A 26,848-nucleotide genomic window follows, 5' to 3' on the forward strand; every position below is an offset into this window, starting at 1 on the left:
GCAGCCTAAAGCAGCAGCACTCTCAGTTTTTAGGAGCCAAACCAACACAACTATGTTGGCAATATAAGAATAAATACTTCTTTAGGTAGGGGGAAATTAACAGGAAAACTTATTTGCATTAAGAAAAATTGACAGACATTTGGTTTCTATTGTGTCCTTCCCACATGGCACTGACTGATTTTCCTCAACACTGTAAATCCTACACCCTCTTCTTTATCACATCATTAATAGTTTAGGCATGTTGCTGAAGCTCTGGGTGTGTGTGTGCAGGGCTGGGAGGGGAACAATCACACAGCAGACACCCAATAAAGAACATTTCAGGCATAGACTAACAAAGCTGTAAGCCTTCATTTGAAAAGAAAGCTTTAAAACCACTTAATGAAGAAAACATTGGGCAACCAGCCCTACCTATACAAGATGTAATTTTGCACTTTGAAAACATTTTATGCAAAGCTTCATATCCTCAAAATGAGATGTTTCATAATTATGTATTATTGGGAGTTTTGTTTTGCTGTTTGGATGTGCACAAACAAAAGTTCTACACCTCATACTTAGAAATAGAGAAATACAGAAACCAGATGGGGACATGACTCAAAATTATTTTGTGTTTGTTTGCTTCCAGGGTTGTACAGTTTCGTTCATAGTTCATTGCAGCTCCTCCCCTGCATCTGGAAAAAGGGATTACACACAAGTTTCCATCTTCCTGATAACAGAATGAATAATCACTTTGATTGTTTAGAGGTTACCAAGGCACCAGACACAGAATTCATAAATCTATACCCTTTGCCCATGATCACCCATTTTTAATGAGCTGAACAGCTGAATACCAGCAATACCAAGGTTCTTTGTGCCTCTGAAACATTAGCAGAATTGTCTAAAGTGCTATTTGCAGAGTTCTGGCACAAAAATTCTGACCAAGTTCCTTATTTTTAGAATATTATGAACACATTCCTAAGGAATGCTTTGAAAGATGCCCCCTCTCACAGTCCCCCCACTCCCCAAGAAAGACCTACAAATTCAGACCAATGGGTTTGCAGCTGAAGAATCACCCATGGCACTTACATATGTATTTCAGAGATGAACAGACACTTAAATTTCCATTATAATGGACAGTACATGCAGGATTAGGTACACACAAAGGCAGACTGGTTACATGTCTCTTGCAACAATGCTAAACTTGCCTGTTATCTGTATGTGCACAAGCCTCCTAAGATGCCTTTGTTATTTCTCTTTCAGAAGATTAAAGGACTCTCCATCATCTGTTGACTGTTCCAGTTCTATGAGCTACTTAAAATACAGGATATTGTTTTTATCCTCTCCTTATTCTTCCTTTGTATCACAATCCCCAGACAAGCACCTGTTAAAATTTCAGCTCTTGCTTGTTTTAAAGATGTGTGAGCCAACAGCTACAAAGGAACTGTTCTCATGTTTCCTTAACCTTTTTCATCGCTGGTCTATTCCAGCCATGCTTATCTTCTACTCACCCTTTTCTGTTTAGTAACTGAATTTCTTCTCAGTGACCACTAGTTTCAGGGTTCTATATAAGTAGCCCAAAAAAGGGCTCACCTGATGCAGTCTCCTCTTAGGAGAAAGGTTACAATCAGAAAACTCCTCTGAATGCAGGGTTGAGATGGTTGCTTTGTTTATTGACTACTTTTTCAATACAGCTTTGCCTCTAAACGAGGCCTTGCTGAGCAGCTCAGTTCTCAAATATCTCCACAGAGCTGCAGCAGTAAGCATGCACTGAGTATTCTTCTGCCAGTCTGCCTCCTCTCAAGCTACTTTATCCACCTTTGTCTATTATTCTCCCTTCACTGTTTTTTCCATTTCTGCCTTGTTCTCTCTTCTTCCTCTGATACATCCTTTCTCCCATGCTTCCTCTTTCACAAATCCTGGATTTTCCACATGCTCAAGAACTACATAACAGTATTTTAAAGTCAAATACATCCCATTATTTTCCTCTGTGTCCCATACACACCCACTCCCAGAACTCAGATATTTTTCCAAGCAGGTCCTCAATGGTCTCCACTCTTATCTGCAGTGAGGCATCTCAGTGAAGATAACAGTGTAAGTAAATACATACAAGAATTTAGGAACAAGTAAATACTGTAAAGCTAACAAGAATAGAGCTTTAAGATGGAAGGTTCCTTAGATTAATCTACCATTGCTGTTTAAGGTCAAAACATCAGCCAAATCCCTTCTAATGTGAGGTAATGATCTGAAAAGGCAGAGTTAGCTTAACCAGTTTGTGAATATTTCTTTGCACCTATAGTCAGCTCTACGAGAGCCCAAGGTGACAGCAAGGGCACGTGGTGAGGATGAGCAGCCTCCAGGAATGTGTCCAGTCTGTGCTGTAGCAACAGACAGCTGCACTTGGTGTGCTCACACAGAATGCACCGAAGAAACACAGACTGCCTTCACCTAACTAATAAATATTTAAAACAGAAGCCTACACCCCAAGGTTGCAAAAGTCTTGATAATTACCATGCATCCTGTTTATGTCTCTGTCCAAGGAGGCAGCACAAGTAACATGAAAGAGGTGAAGACATTACAAACTTAAATTCTAAATTTAAGTTTTTAGCTGTTTTTTCTATGGCCCATGGTTTAATTTGCATTACATAAATAACATTGGGGGATCATCTGCTTCCAAATCTACCAGTTTTATAAATGAAAGTCAGTTAGGCTTATATATTGTACTCCCTGCCCCAAAATTGAAAGCAAAAGCACAGAAGACACATCTTTTTTGAGAAAAAAGGACATCTAATGTATTGCTTAACTCAAGTCTATGTTAAGTATCCCTGTGGCCTTAAAATTTTCCTGACTCATGATCTTCTGTTTACCTACACCATCAAAAAACTGTAAACAAGAATTATATCAGTCAAGCAAGGCTTTATCTTTCCATTAACAGCCACATTCCAGGCGTTTCTAAAACATCCAGTTATCTTTTACCTGTTCACTAGTTACACAAGGAACAAGAATACTGATGCTGTTACTGAGATTACATATTTTCTATTCAGTAAAATGACACATTTATAACATTGAGCTCACCAAGAAAAGTTACTGTGCTCTGACAAAGGTAGCTCTGTTTTTATGTCTTTTGATATTCCTCTACAGCCCATAAAATCATGTTACACTTAGGAATGTTTTACATTAAACTAGTATTACAATGGGGAAAACATGCCACAAAAGACATGAGTGTTCCTAAATTCATGAAGAATGCAAGAAGCATCACTGAACACATTCCAGCTTTGAAGCTGCTTAGGTGTTGAATTTAGGTGTCCATCTCAAAAGAGAAGTGCCAGACATTATACAAAGTGATATCTAACCCCTGAAATCTGTACACAGAATGCCAGTGTTTACACATTGGGAAGCTAAGATACAACAAATACAGTAGTAACCTCAGAAGTCAGTGGAATTCTTTCTCTATTTTTTACATAGTGCTGGTTTTAACAAAGGTGTTGCTTAATTAGTCTGAGTCAAAAATCAAGGGACCAGTGCTGGAGAGGCTGAGAAACAGTAACATCACCTGTAGCAGATGAACCACATTTTTTCAGGTACAAGTTCTGCTCTGCTGACAGGAGTGGGCTGGCAGCAGCAGAGAAAATAGCTGTCCTAGATTCCATGTGCACCACAGCCCCACACTCACTGCACTCATATTCTTGAACCAGGCCTGACAAAAGTTTCTGCTTGATTCTCACCATGATGTACAGAAGCAAATTCCCCTTCTGGCTTCTTTACAGCCTACTTTTTTTTTTTCTGGGGGAAAAAAAAAGTTTGCTCTGCTTCTGTGTTCTTGCTTAGGAAGTAAAAAGAATTCCACTTCTTAGTTGTGATGCTTAAAAACCAAGAACATTAAAGTGTTTGAGGATATATGCAGCCAAAGTACCAACCTGAGTTTAAGACTAAACACTGCTCAAACTTGGCTGAAAGCCACAGACAGTAAAGTGACACAAATTTCCAGAGTGTTATCTCATTTTCATTCTCTTGTCCACATATCCAAATGAAAAAGAAATGTCTGTCTATACATATCTTCACATTCTGCCCTCAAAAGCTTAGCTACAGCTTCCAATGACACTTTCAAATTTAACCATCACAGTGAAGAAAGAGACTGATGGATAAAAACAAGCCCAATCCCAAAGAGGGACAATACAATTGTCTAGTAGCCCTTTATTATGCAAGACAAGAGAAGCTTCAGGATATGCAGATTTTGCATACAATCTGCCAAGCACAACATTCCTTTGTACTTCATGGTGAAGTAAACAGCCTCACACTACTGTCACCCATTGTCTGTCATGGACAGAAATAATTGAACACAATCAGAATAGTCTGTGATTCTCTCTACCTAAAGTACTAACAATTCAAACAAGCCAACCAACCAGCCTCTACCTGTGGGTTAAGTTCTCATATGCTTCTTTCAGGGTCTCATATCCTAAATATGAGTATAAAAAATTCAACCTGACACAAACTCACTCCCCCTTCAGTTTCTGAGATCAGTTTCTAACTCTGTACCATCTGCCAGCCTGTCACAAAAGGCAGGGAGAGGCCACCCTAGTACAGTATTGCCTGCAGCAATTTTCTTGCAACAAAGCCACCCAGATCCATAATTTCATTTTTAATCTCTTACACTAGTTCATTTTTATTCAAAGGATGCATAGCAGTAAAAAAGTTAATCTAGAAACTTACTGCACTGACACAGATTGAATGAAATACAGCATAAATTTCCTGCCAAGTTTGGACTCCAATGAAAAAGGCTAAGGCAAGAGCTACCAACAGAATTGATAAAGAATCCCTTCTGGTCTGACATCAAGCAGCAAAACAAGTTGTTGGGAGGATCAGCACTAGCAAGGGCTGCTGTGTAGTTTCTGAACTGAAACACCTCTTAATGGTACTGAGCCTGAGAGATGCAGAAAAGTAACAAACACAGTGAGCCAGCACCATGTCACATTAGGGCAGCTCAAAATCACCTCCTTCCAATGAAAGATTTCAAAGAGGAGATTACAACCAAATGTCACGCCATGGTGTATTTATAGTTTTCTGGCATTCCCTCCAGCACTGCAAGGTCTTTTCTCTCCTCCCTCAGCAGCAGAGGCAGAGACTTGTCTGCCCAAACAGGAGAGCACCTGCAGCCAGGCTCTGACCGCCTGACTTGGCTGAGAACTCCAGCAAAACCTGTGCAATCCCAGAGATTACCCCTGCAGTTCATTTCTCTAAGTCACATAATTGTATTGTAAATACCAAAAGCATTTTTCATGTTCCTATTTTCTTAGGAGTCAGCAATTAAAGTCAGCACAGAACACTAGATTCCAACAAGGGATCTGATGTTAAATTTGATTCTTGCTGAAGTTGGATTTTTTTACCTTAAATTGTAAAGTGCAAGGTAGAAAACAGAGCAGTTCCCTAATTTCTATTATCCCTATTTCCAAAAAGGGGCACAGTTCTCACAGGACTGTGTAAGGATTATCTAATATTTGTAAAACTTGTTGTCAAAGTGCTTTAAGCTATTTCATTAACATGAAGTTAGCTGAAAACAAGTGATCAGCAGATACATGATTACTATTTTTAGGGTTTTGTTTTTTTTTTTTTAAACTGTGCAGTAAAAGCATCACAGCATAACTAATCATGAGGCATGTGTGCACTGTAAGTTACTGTATAGCTAATTCAGATACATAAAGCAATTGATTACACAGACAATAAAAATCTACAGGTAATACACTGCTGTCTGACTTCAGAGACATAAGGAAATACCAGTTCATGAGCAGTGATTTTTTTTGTAGCTGCTTCCATACACCATGGCTATACTATCTGTGGAGTGTTTATCACACAGAAATTATAAAACACAAGTAGTTGGCACAATTCCTCTGCGTTTTTTAATTGCTATGAAATTGGCTGAGTAGATCCCACCTAGCTCTGAAGCCTGACTTTTAATTCTTTCAATTGTCTCAAAGTACTGAATTTAGAAACTACTCAGAACACACAATACTTAAATTGCACATGGTTTTTTCTGGTCTCAGCTTTAAGGACCCATCTCTTAAACATCACTGTTTTGCACATAGAATCAAATAATCTATTTATTATCTTCATATCCTCTCCTTAACATTCTCTGATATAAAACCCATTTGCCTTTATTTGTATTATGGGGGAAATAACAGCTCATTAAATACAAGGTCCCACAGAGAAAAACATTGGTTACATAAGAAAGTCACTACAAATTGTCCAGCCCCAATCCTTAACAATTCTTTCTCATTATCACATTACTCAGAACCATAAAGTGAGTAAGGCATGAGTAAATATCTATCCTCCTCAAAAGCAAACTCAGATTCCTCTTAGGGCAATGGGCCCATAAACTTAGGCCAGTCTGAGGTTTGCTGCAATCAGACACAAGCTGACAAGAGATGACAGAGAAGCTACTCTAAGTGCTACAACTAAACACCTCGGTACAAAATGAATTATTACTATTTAATGGTGGCCCAAATTTAGTTTTGCATTAAGGTCTATTTAAACTATTCTGTAAGTAACATTTCTAGATCCTAAAAAACCAATTACTCTGTAGACCAGTGTATGAAAACCTGAGTGTATAAAAGATTCCAGGACAAAAAACAACTGAAAAGGAATCCTTATCTTGAGAATTTTACTTCACAATTATTTTTATTGCTTAGAATGCCTTTCACAGTAATTTTTGCCTTTAAGTATCTCTAAGAAATTATTTCTAGTAAACCCTATTGTTGTTTTTCTTTCTGCTGTCACACTTCCTATTGTCAGACATTGAGTCTGGCAAACTTCATCAACTTGTTTAATTTTGGTTTATCCAAGTATAAATGTGATGAAGTTGTGGAGCCCATCCAGCTTCCCTTTTTAGTCTTCATCCTTAAGACTAATTAAACATCATCTCTTGCAGTGAACAGTTCTCATAGAACAAGTTCTGCACCAAAGCAGAGTGTAAATTTTTCTCTGTGTGCACACTACTCACTTCTGCAAAACAAATGGCTTCTGAACTCTTTTAAGCACATGACCTTCAAAATCCCTTTCACTTCAGAACAATCTTGAATTCTTTAATTTATTTGTACATCACCATTTACTGAAATTAGTTGGCACACACAAACATCAACAGTCCCCAGCACACCAACTACAATAATGCTCAAATCTTGCACATGAAATCTGAGCCTACATGAAATATTAAATGCTCTTTTAGGATCAAGAGGATCCTGATCAAGATCCTGTTTAATACAGGACCATGTTCCTAGCAGCAGTTTCTTGCTCTTTGATACATAAATACCAAATAATCAAGTTGTAAAGGTACCTCAGTCACAAATCACCTACAATCTCTGTTGTTCCTCTGCCACTGTTCTATTTTGCATGCAGTTTTGCCATCCCTAACTCCAAGACTTAGGCTCAAAACTCACACCTAACTTGATGACCTTCCACATGTTCTTAAATCTTCTAAGATGACTGGGCTTTGGGCTGCAAAACAACAAATATCAACATCTATGGAGGGCAATGCTTACTTCTTATTTATAGAGAATTTAACTTTGATTTTTAAAACTTACACTTTTCTTTCTCTCTGTTTCCTTTGGTCCCTGTTCAGGCTGTGACACTTCATCAGGTGGCACTGTTAAACGTAGCCTACACACATTCATCTGAAAGAAGAACAAGATTTAGGTGTTACAAAAATTATTTTAACAATTTGCTTTACAGAATGAATGGTACTGAGATTCAATTTTCAACTTACTATTTTCTGTTTTCTACCACACAGCTGATTATTATTATTATTATTATTGTTATTGGTTAAAGGGGTTTTTAGCTGGCAAAAAATAATTCAAGGGCAGTCCCATAATTACATACCTGAAATAGCAAAAAATTCCATTTCAATCAACAAATTGTTCTTAGGTACTTATAAATGACACTGAGAGCAGAGATAACAGAACAATGAACATAATTTTCTACTTTCTGAATTTTGTTTGCTGATTTGGCATACTTTTATTCTTCAAAAGGGATTATTTAGAAACACAGAGTGTATTTTAGAGTAAATGCCTCTTTTCTGCTCAGCATATAGCCAAGTATTTGATCCAAGGATACCTCAGTACCGCAACTCCACTAAATGTGAAATAGGAGCATTCTTGAAATCTGGTACATACAAATGTAAAACTTCAAAACACTTCAGAAAAGAAGTTAGGAGGTGTTGTTTCCTATCTGATTTTAGAACAGCCATTCTCTTGCCAGCAGGCATGGTACTGTTCTGTACCCAGCTGCAGTTTGCCTTGCTTTGGGCTGAGACATCTTTGGTTTAATGGTGTTTTCCAAGCAATACATTTCATACAAGAAACTTGGTTAAAACTTTTGGTCTTAGTCCTATTCATGAGACATTTTTGTGGAAAACAACTCCAAGTCCTAAGCAGAGCATAGCAAATGATGAAATAAGAAATTTGGCTGTCCAAATTCAAAGCTGCACTATACCTTCCTGTAAAATCCCAGATGTCTGCTGGCAACAAAAGAGAGCTCTTAAAGCTCTTCCTCCAAACCTCTTAAGTATCTCTTTCATGATAACTGTGGGCCAACATCACTGTTCTTCTACAGCCCAGCATCTCACTGATCTGGATCTCTCCAGTTTCTCCTGGAGTCATGCTGAACGTGTGTCTCTCTTTCACACCCACCTTCCCACTGCACTTGTCCCAGCTAACAGCTCACATCTCAGTCATTATAGCACCTCCTTTTGCCTTGAAAATGGCAATAAAGTTCTGCTCACTGCATTCAGAGCACTGCAGCAAAGCCCTTCCCATATACCCCAAATGTTTCCATTTTACAATTCCTTTCTTCCAAATGTCTTTCAAATCATTTAAGCTGCCTTGACTGCATTTTCAAGCCTCTTTACAATACAACTTCCTCAGAGACCATTATTCAGCATCACAACATCACATCCCTATTTTCCATTGCCAGACAAAAGACCTTTTTCAACTTCTCAAACAGGCTTTAATTTTTTCTTCTTCCCAAGCAAAAACAATTGGAAGAACTATCTGCAACGTCACTATTTTTTTCTTTAAATCCATTGAGAGGACAAATCAATAGCATTTAGACTACTGGTATGTTCTCAACTGTATTTTAGAAATATTAGGTACTGCCTTCCATCTTCCTTTCTGTTTGGTCTTTCAGCTCTGCAAGGGCAGTAAGAAACACTGTCCTGAGACAGATAAATTTCTTATAAAATATGTAAGATGTGTCTGTATTATAAAGAATAAAAAGGGGGGAAATTCTATAAGAAGATCGAGGTGAAATATAACCTTTTCTGTAGACATATTTGTAAAATCAATGTTTCATGCAGTGGCCTCCTACCTGTTAATTTATCATTCATCCATATGCTAGAAAATCTAGAACAAGAAGCCACAAAGTGACATAAAGCCCCCAAAACCTAAAAGCAGTTTATGCTTTCATATTTGCTAAAGAACACTGAAACAATGAAATGCATTCTAAAATTATGAAACTTGGTACATTGGCTTTTGATACTGATTGGCTGCTATGTTTGCTCTAAGAACACCAGACTGTCTCCATATACTACAGAAGCTGGTGGTACTTCCTACTTACAGATTAGTTATCCAGATAATAATAATAATAATAAATTCCTCATCTTTAGAACTCATTAATTCATAAGGTAATTGACTTCACCTTTCCTCATCTATTTCCTCGTGCCCTTTCCTCCCATCAGCTTATTAAGGCTCTTTCCTCTTAAAACATTCCTGTTTACAACAAGAAGGGAAACACAGACTGGCATTCCTCCATGCAGACAAACAAAGGCCAGAGCCATAAATAGGAAATAGAAGTGAATTTGTGTTTTGAAGGAAGTGACAGATGAGGCCACCTTTCTCTTACAGTGATTTTGAACAAAGGAAAACTGGACAAAAAGGAATTAACACATTGCTGATGAAACATTAAAAATGCCTGAAATAACTAGAAATAGATAATGACTGGCAACTCAAAGTTAGGAGAATGAGGCTGTGTATGAATCTCTGAAGCAAATAACTTGCCTATTAATCAGTATGAGACTAATTATAGCTAACAGAGATGCAGAGTGCAGTGATTGTAAATAAGTAATTATGCCTGTACCTGTACACCAATGAGTGAACCACAACTGCCCTTCACATCACAGGTGTCACAGGACTGCTATGAAGGAAATCACAAAAGTGCAGTACAGATAGCAGTCAAGTCATCACAACTACACTGGAAATATAAATTAACAACAGTCACTTGTTGAGACTAAAACCACTGTACAACAAAAGGTTGTCATCATTTAAGCTGTTTTTTCTTGCCCTTTTCACCTTGCCTTATCTATTACCCCCAAATGACTTACCCCACCCACCCCAACTGGCAATCACAAGGATTCCAGCCTGGAAGTTGTGCCCAGCAAGGCTTGTACAGCAGTGGCACAGAACCACCCAGTTCCTTGCTAGAACAAACTGACACTGGCTGTACTCTGCCACTGTTCACAACAATGGGACTTCCTCAGCATCCCTGGGGAAACAGCACAAATGTGTAAAGAAGCCATGCAGACCAGCTCTCCTAGGCACCAGATGATGCATTCTACCTCAGGACAGCACTACAGACTCATCTGCTAAAATTCAGAAACACTCTGGAGATTGGAAAGGAAAACCAACAGGCACTGCTTTTTCCTCCAGCCCCCAGAAGCAGTTCTGAACACTGTACATGCACTGTTCTTGCTCTGCAGGGCTTCCTGAAGGAACAACACACTGTGCCATTTGTTGGTGAGTTTCCGTACCAAATCAATGAGCAGGCTCACATGGAAATCACAGCAAGCCCTCCTCCCACAGCAAACACCGCTGTAGTGATGCCTTAAAATGGAAATGAAATCCTAACAGGAAGAGCCCCGACTCAGTGCCAAACAGTGGCAGGATAACGTGCAACTGAGGATGAAAAAGTAATTTCCAGAAACAAACTGGGCAATGCAGAAAGAAAATGGGGAGGAGAATGAGAATTTCTCCAGCAGGGAAAAAGCTGCAATTCAATTTCCTTCATCTGCTTACTGACAGTAAGAACAAGTGAGAGAAAACAGGGACAGACATGACTTCCACCTTATCTTAATGTCATTAACATTGTAACTTGGTGAGCATAAATTTTAAAAAGAAATACTGGGTAGAAGAAGAACGAGGTATCTTTCTAACAATCCTACAAGACTGACTTCCATTTAATTTGCAGCATCTGCAGCTTTGGCAAGTCAACATTATAAATAATCTTAATTGTGCCAACATTTTATGCTCGCTCCTGACTTTTTGACACCAACAACCCATAAGTAGCATTTCCAAAGCTCATCTGACATCATCTGTGAAACAAAGACACAGACAGGAAAACAAGGACTGGTTCACCCTACCACAACACCAGACCACAAAAGCTTCCTGACTGCAATGAAAAGTAATAGGTGAAAACACGTTTTTTTACAATATTTCTAAGAGGCTAGTGGGACAGCATAGAGGAGAGCTACTGTAATATAGCAGTTAAGAAATAATCCCAATCTAGTTTAGTTTAAAATGTTGAGAATCCATGGCCCAGATCCACAATCCACATGTATGTTTACCATCTAACTCAAATCACTAGGGTGCAACTTAAAACAAATACAGATAGATTCAGTTTAAGTAATGTCCTTCAGCCTCTTCTTCCCCTTTCCAAAAAACAAAGCACCCAGAAAGGCATTAATCAGAATTAACTATAGGCTGAAATAATTACAGATTTTTTCATTAAAATTAATTATTAAATTAATGAGCAATGCTGTTATAGAAGAACCAAAGTTACTAGTACAGCAACAGAAATATACAGGCTATTCTACTAGCAACCAGTCTCTAAGCATTTTAGAGGACATCCACAGAAAAAAAAAGATGTGGTTCAATATTGATCTAGCTTCAAACCAGCCCTTGAGTTCTACATCACCAGAATTTAATACTGTAGATACTGACAAAAGAAATGGGGATAACATGTTTGTAGAATAACTACCTACTACCTTATCAGCTCAATGGCTAAAAATCCTTCCCTTTGACTGTTGGCTTTAACCTTTGAAAGTGAAAGCAGACAAACAGCGCTTGTTTAATTTCAGTCCTAAAAAGCAAAGAAGAAAGTACTTTCTTTGGTCATTTATCTGTTGATTAGCCTGCTCCATTTATGAAATCTCTCCAGTGAGATTCCACACACAATTAAAGGGCACTTTCCTCTGACCACAGGCACACAGGAATGTGACACACATCTTCCTTTTATTTAGCAGTTATTCTAATTGTCTCTCTCCTCTTTTCTAACAACTCATGGTAAGGGAGCCACACTTCACTAAAAAAAAGGAACAACGGCTTCCCAGTGGGTTGCAGTCACAAATTAAATTCTTACCAGTTTTCTTAAAAGAATGCATCAAAGATGCAGTTCATCATTCCCAATAAATCTATCAAGGGAAGCTTATCACCTGAACAGAAGTTCCCTTACTGTAACTTCTTTAAGAAATACTAGAACAGGGAAACTCAATTAGAACACAGAAGACATATAAGGAACATACCTATGATTTTCAAGTCACTGTAATTTTTCTTATGCATGAGCAATTCCATTTTTTATGAAGACCAGGGATCTTTTTGTCAGGAAGACCACTCTGACTTTCTTGCTATCATGCAAAACCTTTCTTAATTTTTTAGATTATGAACTTATATTTTCAAAGCATCAAAACATAATTCAAGAAACAACATGGTCACATAGATGTATTTTTGGTAATGATAAGATTATCACTTTTTTTGATTTCTTTCTTCTCATGTGGAATCAACATTCACGATGATAGCAGTGTAGTTACAGAAGGAAGGGCTATTTAAAGCTGAGTGGCTGTAGAGACATTCCTATCATATCTGCCTGAGTTTTAACAACTTTTTAGAAGCCCAATAGATTTTTCATAAATGCAAATTTTCACAAATGCACTAAATAACAACCCAATGTTGTTATTTAGTGCATTTATGAAAAATTTTTAAAAATCAGCAAATTACATATCTGAATTTGAGGAACCGATTAAACAGTTAAATTACTATTGCCATCTAAATCATTACAGTGAGTTTTCTCAGGATAGGATAGGCGAGTTCGCATTGTAAATATCCAGACACATTTCAATGATGCGGGGAAAGTCTTCAACACTAGTACACCTTCTCCGCAGGTTTACAGAACAGGCCAGGGTCTAGAACTACAAAAGCCTTGCAGGACTCCCCAAAAACTCTTCCTTTCCCCACACCTACAAACAACGCACAAAAGGATGCTCTCGCACACCCCAAGCTTCACCCGAAAACACCGAAAATAAGGAGAAGGGGGGGGGGGGGGGGGGGAGGTTAAAAAGAGAAAGGCTCTCCGCAGGTAACTCCACGAGGGGGGATGTCGAACCTCCGCTTCGCCCCGCGACCCCGCCCGCGGGACCTCCCCGCCGCCCCCCCGCGCTGCCCCGCGCACCTTCCGCCGGGAGCGGCCGCCGTCGCCGGGCGGCCTCCGGGGGGTGGTGGCGGTCACCGTGAGTCCCGAGCTGTAGCGCAGCATCCCCGCGGGCCGCCGGGCCAGCGCTCTCTGCGGCTCCTCGGGCCGGCGCCGCCGCTCCGCCCCCGCGCACTTGGCCGCGGGCGGCCGCAGGGGCCGGGCGGGGGCGGGCCGGGGCTGCGCGGGCTCCGCTTCCCCCTCCGCCCCGCGGAACTCGCGGCCCCGCGCCGGCTCTCGGGCCACCCGAGTGCCCGATTTCCTCCCGTGCCGTGACACTGGGCAAAGTCGCTGTGGGACGCTGAGGTGCCAGGGCAGGGTGGCATTCCCTCTGCTCACGAGAATATTGGCTGCAGCCTGGGGAGAGGAGCTTCGAGGGGAGACCCAGAAAGCTCCATCTGTCACACAGCCACCCCCGGGACTGCAAAACGGGGGTTAGGGCTCGCAGGAGCCATTGGCGGCCACTCAGTCCCGGCACCCACCTCTGAGCACTCTTAAGAGTGTTATGTGAAAGCTGAACGCTGTCCTCCCCTTCTTCCCACGGCAATTCGTGAGCCACCCAGGCTGTCAGTTGTCCGTGCCCCAGGAATGGGTACCAGGCTCATCAGAAAGCACGCAGATCCCCGCCAGCCTCGGGGCTGACAGGCACAAAGCCGGTGCAGCTCAGTGCATGGATGACAGCATCCGCCTCAGTGCCAAAGGTCCAGCAAGGTGAGCGTGGTCTGCCCGAGCCGGCTGGCCCCGAGCCAGAGCGCAGGTGTGGACTTCAGCATTTCAGATGCTCGGTTCTTCCGCATCTGGGCTGAGGGAACGCCATAACCTATAATGCCCTACACGGCCTAGGCACACAGTCTTCATCTGCAGTCTTGGGGCGTCTGTCATGAGCACTACATTCCTCAGTAATCAAGGGAGTTATAAGCAAAGGAGATGCTTTTGTTTGAAAGAAATGACAGAACAAATAACTTAAACTACATTTTAAAAATAATTTATCTCCTGTCTCCATGTAATTAAATTAAGACCTCGAGAAAACAGAGTTATGGCTACGCAATGTCCTGTTAAGATGGTAACGACCAGAGAACTGAAGAGAGGAAATCTGCATTGGAAAAATGGGAACTGCACTGAGCTATGGGTGCCTTCCCCTCTCTGTGTACAATGCCTCTGCTCCCTTCTGCCTCTCAGCTCTCTGTCCCCAGGGCAGGATATTGAGCTATCGGCATGACAAGGATCTGAGCAGGAGAGGAAGATATTATTGCCCAGCGAAGAGGAATGAATGAAGGATCCGCATTTAGTATTCAGCATCTTTTTTGTTGTTTTCCCAATTACTATTCTCTTCTCCTGTGAAAGGTAATATAGCCCAAGGCAGATGAATTAGAACATCCACTTGTATTTGGATTTGTCTCTAGGCAAGATTGAGTGTTACACGTTTCTTTTTGTGGCAAAGTGTCTCGTTCCTACAAACAATTGCATTTCCCTATGAATCACCCGCTGTCTTAAGTCCTGCTTGTAAAGCTGCTTTTGTGGGTTTGCAGGTGGATAATAGGTGTGTCATCATCAACAGGAACATGTTCCTTCACAAGTATGTTGTCTACCCGTGGGGCTATCCCTTAGCATGTGCTCCTGGTCATTCTGGTGAGTCTATTTAAATTCTGGTATGCAGACAGCTGGTGACCTCTGTGGTTTCAGATGAGAAGGAGTTCACAGACCTGTGAGATTGCTCTGGTTAGTTACAAGTTGTATCTTCTGGACTGTATTTCCCTCTGGACCAAGGTGTGTATGTGGGGCTGCCCAGTTGCTGCAAGGCACAAACACAACTGCTTTTCTAAGAACAGTCAGAAACTAAACTTGCACTACACTAGGGAAAAGGACCTCCCTTCCTATATAAGAGTATGGCACAATAATCATTGACATAAGAGAGTAAGGCACAATAATCAGATCTCTGGGAAAATTTGCAAGGTCTGCATCAACTCTGAGAATATTGATAATTTTGATGGAAATCTTATAAGTGCAGATGAGGAAAAGTCTTGTCCATGAATAATAGACAGACAATAAAAATATTATTTTCTCAGTTATATCTGTTTTAGTTGCAGCTCTCCCCATTTCTTGGAAAATAGCAGAAAGACAGGTTTATTTGATTTACCAATATTAGTTTGAAAAGGAGCATCTTCATTTTAATCTGTAAATTAATATCCTCCAAGAAAAAGTAACCTACATGCATGGTGAGTAGTCTCCCTATTTTGGACACTCTCAGAAACACCTTCCCTTCCCCTGCCAACAAGATGTAGTAATGAGAGTAATTTGTTTGCTGCCTTGCTACTTGACCATGCAACCATTGCAGTCTCTTCACCCCTTGTGTAGCCTGTGTGATCCTTCTGCATGAAAGCAACATTTGGAACAACTTTTTCTTCATCCCCAAAGCTCTGCCTACACTAAAGGAATTATGGAGCCAACCACTGGTATGGAGTGAACATCTGGGACTCCCCAGGTGGCAAAAAGAAAGTTCAAGAGAAGCTGTTGAAGCAATATGGGACATACACAGCAGAGCTGAAAAAAAGAACTCTAGAATTATTTTTGGATTAAGAAAGGAGAAGCAAATTTGTGATCTTCAGCTTGGACAAAAGACAGTGGCAGGGAATGGGTGACAGAGGCATAGAAGATCATGACTGGTATGCAGAAGTTAACAGGGAACAACTGTTCATTATTTCCTACCTTTGAGAACAGTGGATTTGAAGAAAACCAGGCACCACATTTCTGTGTGAAAATTATGTCAGAAGAATCACCGATCATGAAGAGTTTAAATGCTCCCAAATAGTAGCTGGGTAAGCTCATGGAAAATAAGCTATTGGGGCTATGAAACATGAAGACAGGCTTACAACTCAGAAGGTCTCCAGAATGTGGGTTTGCATTGTTGATAGCTCCCCAGTCAAAGGATGTCTGACACTCCCTTGTCCTCCTGGGCAGGACTGACTCCCCACCAACAGTACTAGAGGTGACAGCTTCTAGCAAGCAACAAATCTCCTCTGCTCTGCAAAGGTGCTCCCATGCCCAGCTTTGCTTGCCTTGGGCACACTCGGCACATATTCATGGCTGCAGCTCATTACTCCATGTTTGCCAGTCTCTCTCATCCCCTTTTGGAGGTTTAACACAGTCACTCCCTCTTTCTCCACAGTCTCCCTCTTTCGGTCCCTGACACCTCAGAGAAAAGTCTCTGCTTGGTTTCAGCTTGTCCCTGAAACAGGCCCCATGACCTTACCTCCTTGGTTCCGATAATCTGAAGTAGATTTGCCACAGTTTACAGCTCTTTTTTCCTGCAAGAGTCATTGTACACTGCTGGGAGCCCTTCATACTCTGGTTGGGACGTGGCACTAGTTTACAGAAACAAGATGGAGGAATAGAAAGTAAGTCACTATTCAGGAAATAGTTTGACTGAAATAACCCTATTCTGCTGATTTTTACAGCTGGACAGACTGCTCATAGACAATATACAATATGGTGGCAGAACATAATCCAACCAGGATGTTGAGCTTTCAGTTCAAAACCTGCCAGTGCTTTCTGACTACAATGGTCCAATAGGCATCTGACTATTGCTTCAGATATTCATACTGTAGTGCAATTGTAATTCATACAATTACACTACAGTATGAATATCTGAAGCAATAGTTATTGTGAAAAAGCTAATATAATTACAAGGAAACAGCAAGAAATTTAAAGTGTAGACACCTTTGGTTTTTTGTAACTACCCTGTTTCCCATCACCAGCATTACTGAAATATTTTTTTCCCAGGAGGCCCAAAGATCATTATGCTGTAGGAAAAATGAAGTGGGATGGCACAGAATCAACAGGCTTTTCTATGCAAAGCCCTTGATCACAAGATGAACATAGAGCATGCAGTACATGGAGGAGGAAGGTCTTCCCTCCTAGAACAGCAGGAGTGGGTAGCCTGGTCTTACTGAAACAAACTGCCTAAATGTAGACATGCTAAAAGGCTGACTTTTTTTTTTTAATCAAAATTCTCCTGTCCATCTTCAGGCTATTTGCTGACACAGTCCAGAGGAAAAAGAAAAGTTCCTGTAATACATTATCAAGTGGAATATTAATCCTAGGAGATTTGGGAATAATTGCAGTCACAAATTGTACAAGAACTCACACCTGTGGTCATTAAGGTTATAAAGTCCTGTTCGCATTGCTACAAAAATGAGGTTATAATTAACTTCTAATAGCCTTCACTTTCCAGGGGGATTAAGATCTATTCTGCCTTCATCATCCCTAAGGCATGAAACCCATTATAGCAGAGATTATCAAATGGACAGATGCATGTAACACATTTCAGAACCAGACTTAGTAAGAACTGGAGGCTTGATCGATGATGTTTCCTGAAAGCTGTTTCTTTTTTTCTGCCAGCTTTCACTATTGTATTCTCAAACACACATTTAGCTCAGCCCCATATAATTATGAGGCTCTCTTTTTTGGATATTATAGTTCATGTGAAAATTTTAGCCAGCTAAAACAGCCTGACACATATCAGAAACGGAGCCCCCAAAGTCAGTTGCCGTAGGTGCTCTTATATGCAATATATAAACCAATATATAATACTGTGCAGTTTTTCTCTTGAGTAGTATTTTGTCTTTCACTGGCAAATGCATCTTTGCTGCATTTGCAGCTACTGTTACCCTTTTGATTTGATGTAACACATACAGCTACCTGAATGTACCTATTGATATAACTGTTTGCTCTCATGCTTGGTACATGGCTAATACAAGATTACTGCAAAAACTTAGAGCTTTTCCTGCTGATCTCACACACATAAATCTATAATTAGGAATTCCCACATCAGGAGTTTGAAATGCAGAATACACATTTTATTTGTGCAAAGCCCTCAGTATGTATTTTATGTAATTATTTCAGTTATGGTTGAATTGAGTAAAAATTAAATTCTTGGACTTACCTGCCATAATACCTTGCTTCCATCTTTACTGATAATGTAGAGTCACAGACTGCAATTGTAGAAAATGTTTCTTTTAATATCTTCTGCTTTTAATTGTCCTACTTTCTACTCAAAGTCCATCTTCCTGTTGAGTTCTCAAAATAATTTTTAACTATGTAGCAACAAAGCAAAAGAACGCTAGCTAGGTCAATAAGTAATACAATGCCACATGGACAGTAATTTCCCCTGGAATAGACAGAAGGGACAAAAGGGAATGGGTTAGTCAGAAAAGCTGTATCTGGGCATGACCACAGAGCAAGTCCACTGAAGCCAATCAGGTAATGACAATAGTGCCAGGATTCTGCTGTGTACCTTTATGCATCCATGTCAGTGCATTTCACACAGTTTGTACCCCAAGCAGTGGGAAAAATGAAAATTACATCTAGTTGATGTGATCTGTAGAGCCAGACTGTTAAAAGCAGTTTACAGAGAAACAAAAAATACCACTACTAAGATTTTAAAGTCTGGAAAGCCCTAGAAGGGCAGGTTTTTCAATAAAAAGGTATTTTTCACCTTTATTTTGGAGGGCTTTTCATTAAGCGTGCGTATAAATAATAATTGCATAATTGTACACTTTTGTAGTCATGACTTTTGATTTATTAAATTTAAAAAAAGACTGGAATTTAAAATCAACTGAGAAATATGAAATTGATTGAGACAAATATAGGACAGTTTAATTTATCATGTGTGTCTGTATCTGAATAAAAAGATAGCACTCTAAATTTTTCAGTTACAAATTCTAAGGGATCTAGATAGCATCACTTCAGATGTTGCTGAAGTGTATAGGGCATCAATGCAGTTCTGATTCAGCAGAAAAAGTACCACCCCCTGATTCATCTTCAGCATTTCCTTTTCCATGTAGGTCTCCCATTCAGTTCACAAGTGGGTCACAGCCACGGCAATGTGGCTCGAGATGCACATGAAATGCTGGAAGCCTGTCACTCATCCTCCAGTAGCAGGTTTGGTTTAGTCAGTCATGCAAGCAAGACAGTTCAGCAGAGATGTCATATAAAAATAATGCAGCACAGGAGCAGCATTGTTCACACAGGGGTGTGGCTTGGCCAGATCACGCAATGGAACCTGTTAAGGTAGGCAGGAGAGTAGAAAACAGGCACACCCACTGTTATATTGCCAGGTAGCTGCATTTAAAATCGTGTTCCACTCCCTAGAGATAATAGCAAATGATCAGATCTCTTCTGATTCCAGCATTGTCATTGTAGCAGGAAATAAGGAAATTTTAGAGGCAGAAATAAACTGTGGAGTTCAAGTTCTTCCATAGGTGTGAGGAATGTACATATTTCAGGGAGTGGGAGCATTAAGACAGGAAATCGCTATATGTGTAAAAGAAGTCACAACTGACTTCTTTTAGTTTAAAAGGGGAAGATGAAATATTTCATTTTGTTTCTCCACAGGAAAGGAAACACAGAAGAGTAAGAGGGCAAAACCAATATTCTGCTTCAGCTCTATCTTATGATAAGAGTACAAGAATAGCAAGTGGTTAACTTCAGCCCTGCTTCAGGGCAGAGGATGATGGAAACCAAGCATTTGTCTAGAATATCTGTGCAGATGCTACAGAAGTTCTCAGTTATTTGGCTTCTCCCTTGTTTCAGATCTGGTTTAAGACCTCCATGTTCTCTCATATCAGAATGATGTATATGGGAATTTAGCAGTCCTTAATGGACTGTCACAGCCCATTGCTGTTCACACACACAGCTGGGACAGGAAGCTGTCCATAAAAGTTGTTTAGTGTAAGTGAAAGATCTTCTATTTGTTCTATTATTTATTTCTTCTACATACTAAAAATAAGTTTATTAGAAGTCATATAAAAAGAGGAGGAAGGGGAGGTATTTTAACCATAAAATAGCAGGTCATACTGACTGAAATCAGGGGACCTTCAAGAGGAAACTTGGGTCCCTCCAGCTCTAAAAGTATTCTAGCAGACATCTCTGTATCTACAGTATGATGAAATTTTCTAATCCTCTCACCAAGAACTGTCTCATTTCCTCTGTGCATAAGTCATCATAATAATAGAAAAGAGTAAAGTCATAATCAATACAGAAGATAATGTTGGGTCTAACTGGACTGAAGTTATTAGGAGGGAATGTAGGAAGGACTAAATAGTTAAGGTACTTAATAATAGCTGAGCCAGCATGACTAAATGTTACCTAGGGGACTTCCCTCTAAATTGGTCCTAGAAAGGAAATGGATTTACACACCTCACCACGTATATATTTGGTCACACACTGTATCTGTGAATCTGGATGGCCACTCCCCACGTGTCATCCTTCAGGATGCTGCAGCCCAGAGAGAGATAAAACTTCTGTCATTAGCATTAACTTAAAAATTGCATTTCACTGAACAATTAGCTGCTGTTCTTTTTCTCATAACTTCCCTTTGCTTAGGCATTTTGCTGCAGTTCTGGCCTACCCAGGTTACTTCTTTGAGGAGTTTATTACAGGATAACAGAGCACCACTCCCACCTCAGGAAACCTTTGAGAGGAGTTAGTGAAAGACTGAAAATCTACCTGAGTGGCTGGACTGACTAACTAATGGAATTCTATTAAGCCTCCTTGAGTTGGCCTAATAGGGCACATTTTCCTATATTTCCTGCTGGGGCAGAATTGTATCACCTTGCTGGAGTAAACAGAAATGGCATATCAAGAGGTGTGTTTACATTCTTCTCTGTTGCAGCTTTGCATGGAAAGCAAACAGTATAGGGCTGCTGTATTTATTTCAAAATGCAGCTTCTGCAAGGGGTATTCTTTTCCCATTAGCTTTCTCTAGGAAGAACTCACAAAGCTTTTTAAAATTCACACATACACAGTCACACGCGTGACAGTTTGGATGTAAGCAGAGAACACAGATGCAAGAGGGGTATGGATAGCAATGAGTGCTTAGAACAGACCTGTCTGAAACACCAATTCTCCCTGGTACGGAACAAGAACAGAAAGACACCAAAAATCATGACAAGAAAATTGCCCTACTTGTGCTCTCATTTTTTACTAGCATCTGCCTGATAATAACTGAGAAGTAAATGGAGATGCTCTGGATATAATGTGGGTTAATAGAATTAAAGTAGCACAAAGGAAATATCTTATTGCCTTTTATAATTAACCTGGAGATCCACTGCTGCCACAGGTCACAGAGTAAAGAAGCCCTGAAGGAAGAGGTTGATACACACATGGTTGTGGGTGGGTTTACAGGCTCAGCTTTAGGTCAGGCAGAATGGTGAGCTGGTTGCCATGAAATCAGCTTGAGTTATTAGCCAGATTTACCCGAGAGAGACTGACAGCAGTCTCTGACACAACTGACATGGGGGGAAGGAAAGGAGGGGATCTGCCTTCCTATGGGGCCCTGGGAATTGGAGCTGTTGAAAACAGGATGTTTTCATAAAAAAACATCAGTCTGCCCCTGGAAATTTCTATAATCCTACCTTTTAGAGAAACATTTACCCAATGATTAATATAGTAACACAAGATCCCATCCTCCTCCATCTACAATCCCAGTATTTCTACTTCTGTAGAACAGAGTTTATAATATATTAATAGCATGTACTGGATACATTGAAAACATTTGATGGCTGTTCATTTTCTAGCTTGTTTTTAGTAAACCATTTGGAGGAGTAACAAACACTTTCAAAATCTTAATCCACTGTCCTATGACAGTGTACTTTTGCTAAAGGATTAGAATGAAAAGTACACCAAAATATTCTGACAGCAGACAGGTTAGCAAGGCCTTATTGAGACATTTTGGTACATTTCCCACTTCTCATATGACTGGAGTTACAGAATCTCTATGAATTTTGGGGTTTTCCTCTCTTAATACACACATTTAGTATTTTGATAGAGTAACAACAGAAGAGAGCACAGACAAAAAGATCCTATAGAATTTGACATTGGACAAAAAATGTTAAAGTGCCCTCCATAATTGCATTCCTGCTGAACATTTCTGTAGATTTCTCAATAGAATATTGTTTTCCTCTCCTCGGCTTATGCAAAGGACAGTGCCCAACGTGGGCGTAAATTGCAAAGGAAGATGAGTATAACTAGAACACTTTATGCATCCTACCCATACAAACAAATCTTCCTGTTTAATCGGATGCCTTTTCTGCATAAATATGCTGTAACCATAAGCAGGATTTCATCATCATTTGGAATAATTTCAGTTTAAAGGTGATTTTCTGACAACAATGGAAGCATCTAGAAAAACATATTTGGCAGAAGCTTTGATCCTGATGGGAACGTGACATAAACTTCCTCATTTCTAGGCTGGATGTCTGCAGTGCAGGAAAGGCACACAAGCACATGTACAGATGGTATGGTTAGATTGATCTTTGTCTGGCATAACTCCAGCCATCACATTTTCATGAATAATGGGTGTTCTTACCAGCTGTGAACTTCTGGGTTTTGATAAATTATCACCATCAATACCAGTGTGTCTAATCATGCTGTATATTTTTTTAAAAGTACGAATTTTTATTATCCTTGCTCTATTCTGGAGGTTGTCACTTTGTTACAGTGTCACTGAACAGTTAAGATGAGATACTCTGAGCTTTTTCTGTGCTTCATAAATTCATTTCTTCAGACTCAGAACCACTCAATTTTCTGTCTTCTTACAGAGTTATGCAATAGTATCTGAGTACTTACAGCACCAACATCTTTATAGGAAAGCACCATTCTCCTTCTCACGTCAGTCACTTCGTGCACCTTAACACCTTGAATGCTACTTTGACTGTGCTTCTACACTGAAAAGCATTTTTGTGGAGCAGCACGTCACTTTCTGAACAGACTACTTCCTGAAGGGAAACCTGGCAGTCCTGTCTCGCATTTCAATAGAGAATTGATTTCCACGGAGGAGGCACCGAAGGCGCCCCGAACCACTCAGGGCCAAGGGGCCGCAGCCGCCCCGCTCTGCTGCCCCCTGCGGGCCGCGCTCCCCTGCGCCTTCTCCCAGACCCGCTGGATTTCAGCCGAGACTCCACTGCGGTTCCCAGTTTAAGATTTCCAAACGTCTTACGTCGAAAACCAGTCTTTTTTTTATCAAGAGCCAGAAATTCCAAGCTCTGCTAAGCACAGAATCGTTTCAGAGGAGCAGCAAAGTTAATTGGGTGTTAATATCCCATTTTCCCTCTACATTACTTCTAATTCATAAAAATGGCAAAGGTGGTAAGAAAAATTGCACTGACAAGATAAAGTGCCAATCAAAGTTAAAACGTGTTGCTTGTATCTGACTCTATCTTCACTCAGCTCATCCTCAGAGCATCCTCCCAGGGCTCACAGCTGGCAGCTGGGCACACTCACAACTGTGGTAAGAGGCACGGTTCCTCTGTGCCTGGTTGGTATTTTTATACACTTGAAAAGAAAAGCTAAAATGACAAGACTTTACAAAAGCTTGTGGAATAAAAGCCCAATTACACGATATCTAGTGCTCTAGACTCTGCAGGCATAGAAAGTGCAGGACTCTAACCACTCAGAGCGGAGACCTATTCAATGCAGGAATTACCCTGTGGCACTGGTGCTGACACCACACAGAACAGAGCTGAGCTGACTGCAGAACCAACTGAGCTTCCTGGTATCCAGTTTCCTCCCTCCATCTGCACTGGCCTTCAGCTGCAGGCTGCTTATGCATTGAATGGCACATTGACATGGATGGATGCTGCAGTTTAGACACAGCCTCCTGAGGCTTGGGTAATCCAGCTTTGAGCCATAAGCACCTGCATTCCCTGGAAAAGCATTGTGAGGCTTTACAGTAAGAGCCACCAGGTGAATACAAACACTCACCAAGAGGCAAGGTAAGCAGATATTGCACAAGTAAAAAAAGCTCCTTATTTTGCTCAAATAAAGCTGCAGGACTGGTGTTTAATGTCATGGCCGCAGAGTGTCCTGACATTTCCTGTGCTACCACCCTGGCAATGTCACCACAGCAGACTGCAGATACTGCCTGCCACTCAGTGTGCTTGTGGACACATGGTCAGCAAAGACTGAAGTAAAATCAAATCCCAGTCGTACAGATTTCACCCACAAGAAAGAGAAGAACCAGCAGGCACCTGGAGAGTACATCCAGGACAGGGGTGTTTTTTGAATTGTTTTTTCCTTTTCTATCCTCTGACCAAAATACCCCAAAACTCTAAACTTGCCAAAAAAACATAGAATGTCCCAACAGCCACCTATCAAACAGCCACACCTTTCTGCCAGTACCTGGAACCCTGTCGTTGCTGTGAATAAGTAATGTTAACTCAGTTTCCCAGACATCTGGTGGTCAGGTCTCTTCACGTCCTCTCTGGCCTGATGCGTCTAAGCCACACATTGGGTCTTCCAGCAGAGGCTGCACTTGTCACTGATGAAGAAGAACCACAACTTGGAAGGGCAGGAGAGACCATCAGCCAGGTACTGTGTTAGAAAGCACAGCAGCAGAGCCTGGTAGTCCTGACACACTTACCTGCACCTTTATGGGGCTGCTGTGTTGTGAGCAGCTGGCCCAGCAGGGTCTCTAAACAGAACCTGTTTCATTTAGAAAACTGAATTTCCACGTTTGTGAGCATTTTGAGTTGGTTTTTTATATCCACACAGACCACAGTTATCCATTGTGACTCAGTAATGCTTAAGAAGTTCACATTTGGGAGGGACATTATATCTAAATTACAAATTTGATCTTAGCTCTAAAATAGCTGGATACCATACACAATATGTCCTGAAATAGCAAGGCACAGTGGGCTGTGTTTAAAGTACACATAGCCTAATTCAGGAAGCTTCCTTTCTTTAGTTGGCTGATTTTACTGCTTTTACATAGTTTTATTGGACTCACTTTATTATTTCTTCCTTTCCACTTTTCATAGCCATTCTACCTATTTCGCAATAAACCATTTTTTTCTTTGAAGAAAACCAGATTTGAAACTCCCCATAAAGCAAGGAAATCTATACTTAAGGCTGTTGTTCTGCAAAAAACACACTCCACAGAGCCTGCTGGTTACTGCAGAGCCAGACATTCAATCTCAGATGTGTGCCAGGATCCTTAAGAGTGAAGGGAAGGTCAAAATCAAATTAATCAGAACTGGATCCTGAGTTGAATCTTTCCTGCTGTATTTTTTTCTTACTTCCCATTATGCCTTTTGGTAGGGTCCATCCAAGCCAGCCTGCATACAACCAAGATGAAAGGAGTACTTGAAACCAGTGAAAATAGCTTTGTAACCTAACACATGAAGCACTGTTCAGAAAGCCCATTCTGCTGAAAACCAGAAGTACACAGAAGGCAAAGCAAAACTCAGGTTACCTGTAATGGAGTTACCTGTAGTGAGTTCCTCCTCTGCACTCACATAGAAATGTTCCTACAGTTTTCCTACTGACAACTTGGAGAGCTTAAACTCTCATCCTCCACCTGTGCTCTGAATTTAAATAATTTTTTTATTGCCTGTCCTTCTGCTAATGGCATGAAGCTTCAGGATCTAAATAAAGCAGTAAATTGTTATTAGAAATGGAAAAAAGATCAAATGTTCCAGCTTACATAAAACAGTCCCTGCTGACTTCACATAAGGGTCACTGGTACCAACCTTTAAAGGACTGTCATTCTGCTACTGAGGTAGGTGAGGCAAACTTACTACTGCACCTGGCCTTGTCTGCTGAACTTCACTCCCCTTCTTCTTAAGCCTTTACTTTCCTACATGTAAAAAGAAAAACCTGTAATACAAAAATATCTATTAATTCTATACCTTTTTCTCAATAGCCCACTGCTCCTGAGTAAATTTTGAGATGCCAATGAAATTTCCCTCAGTATAACATAGTAGGGTCAGGGGGTTAAACATGTGACCTAGTCAGAACCTTATGCAAAAAAAGAAATTAAATGTGTAAGAAACCCTGGCAATTTCTAAAGAATGTTGCTCTTTCAGCAAAGTCTTTGAACATTTTGCAATGTTACTTGAGAAGTACAGTTGGTAGAAATTAAGCAGCTGAAATGTGTAGCTCTACTCACAGGATAGGAAGCTCCAGTAAGCGAAAAGAATCAACATTTAATTACTAAAATATGCTGTGTGATCCAGAAAAGGCTTAAAAGCTGAAGCTATTGCACTATGTAGCTCACTCAGCAAAGCACACAGCTGGTCTGTAAAAAATTAGGAAAACACATGGCTTCTGGAACACTTTAGAAAATAATCTATAAATCAGAACAAATTATTTAATCAGGAAAAGGGAAGAATTAAGTTCAGAAGAAAGAGGATAAATCAGAGAAATACACAGATTAATCAACAAGTTACAGTCTCATCACCCAGAACTGTGGGGGGAAACGTGCCTGGTGATTGAACAGTAAAAAACACATAATGAATTGAAGTATTTGCATAGTACAGGAGTTTCCTTAAATAAAGTACAGTGCAGAGAAACAGGTACAGGGGACAGCAAGAAGATG

At 40.4% G+C, this 26,848-nt stretch overlaps 1 protein-coding gene across 2 annotated transcripts in view; it reads right to left on the bottom strand.

The window, feature by feature from the left end:
* MYZAP (myocardial zonula adherens protein) overlaps positions 1 to 13,569 on the bottom strand; it is a 52,614-nt gene extending 39,045 nt beyond the window's left edge. The window contains exons 1-2 of one of the 2 annotated variants that reach the window (XM_036389444.1): positions 13,456 to 13,556; positions 7,545 to 7,634 (exon numbers count right to left, since the gene is read on the bottom strand). In XM_036389444.1, coding sequence (XP_036245337.1) covers positions 7,545 to 7,634; positions 13,456 to 13,539 — 174 coding nt within the window. In that variant the 5' untranslated portion in view covers positions 13,540 to 13,556. Of the gene's footprint in view, positions 1 to 7,544; positions 7,635 to 13,455 lie in introns of both variants that reach the window. The other variant, XM_036389443.2, reaches the window with a different exon arrangement.
* Between the last annotated feature and the right edge of the window lie 13,279 nt (positions 13,570 to 26,848).

The sequence above is a fragment of the Molothrus ater genome, chromosome 13 (genome assembly GCF_012460135.2).
Source record: "Molothrus ater isolate BHLD 08-10-18 breed brown headed cowbird chromosome 13, BPBGC_Mater_1.1, whole genome shotgun sequence".
NCBI classification, from domain to species: domain Eukaryota; kingdom Metazoa; phylum Chordata; class Aves; order Passeriformes; family Icteridae; genus Molothrus; species Molothrus ater.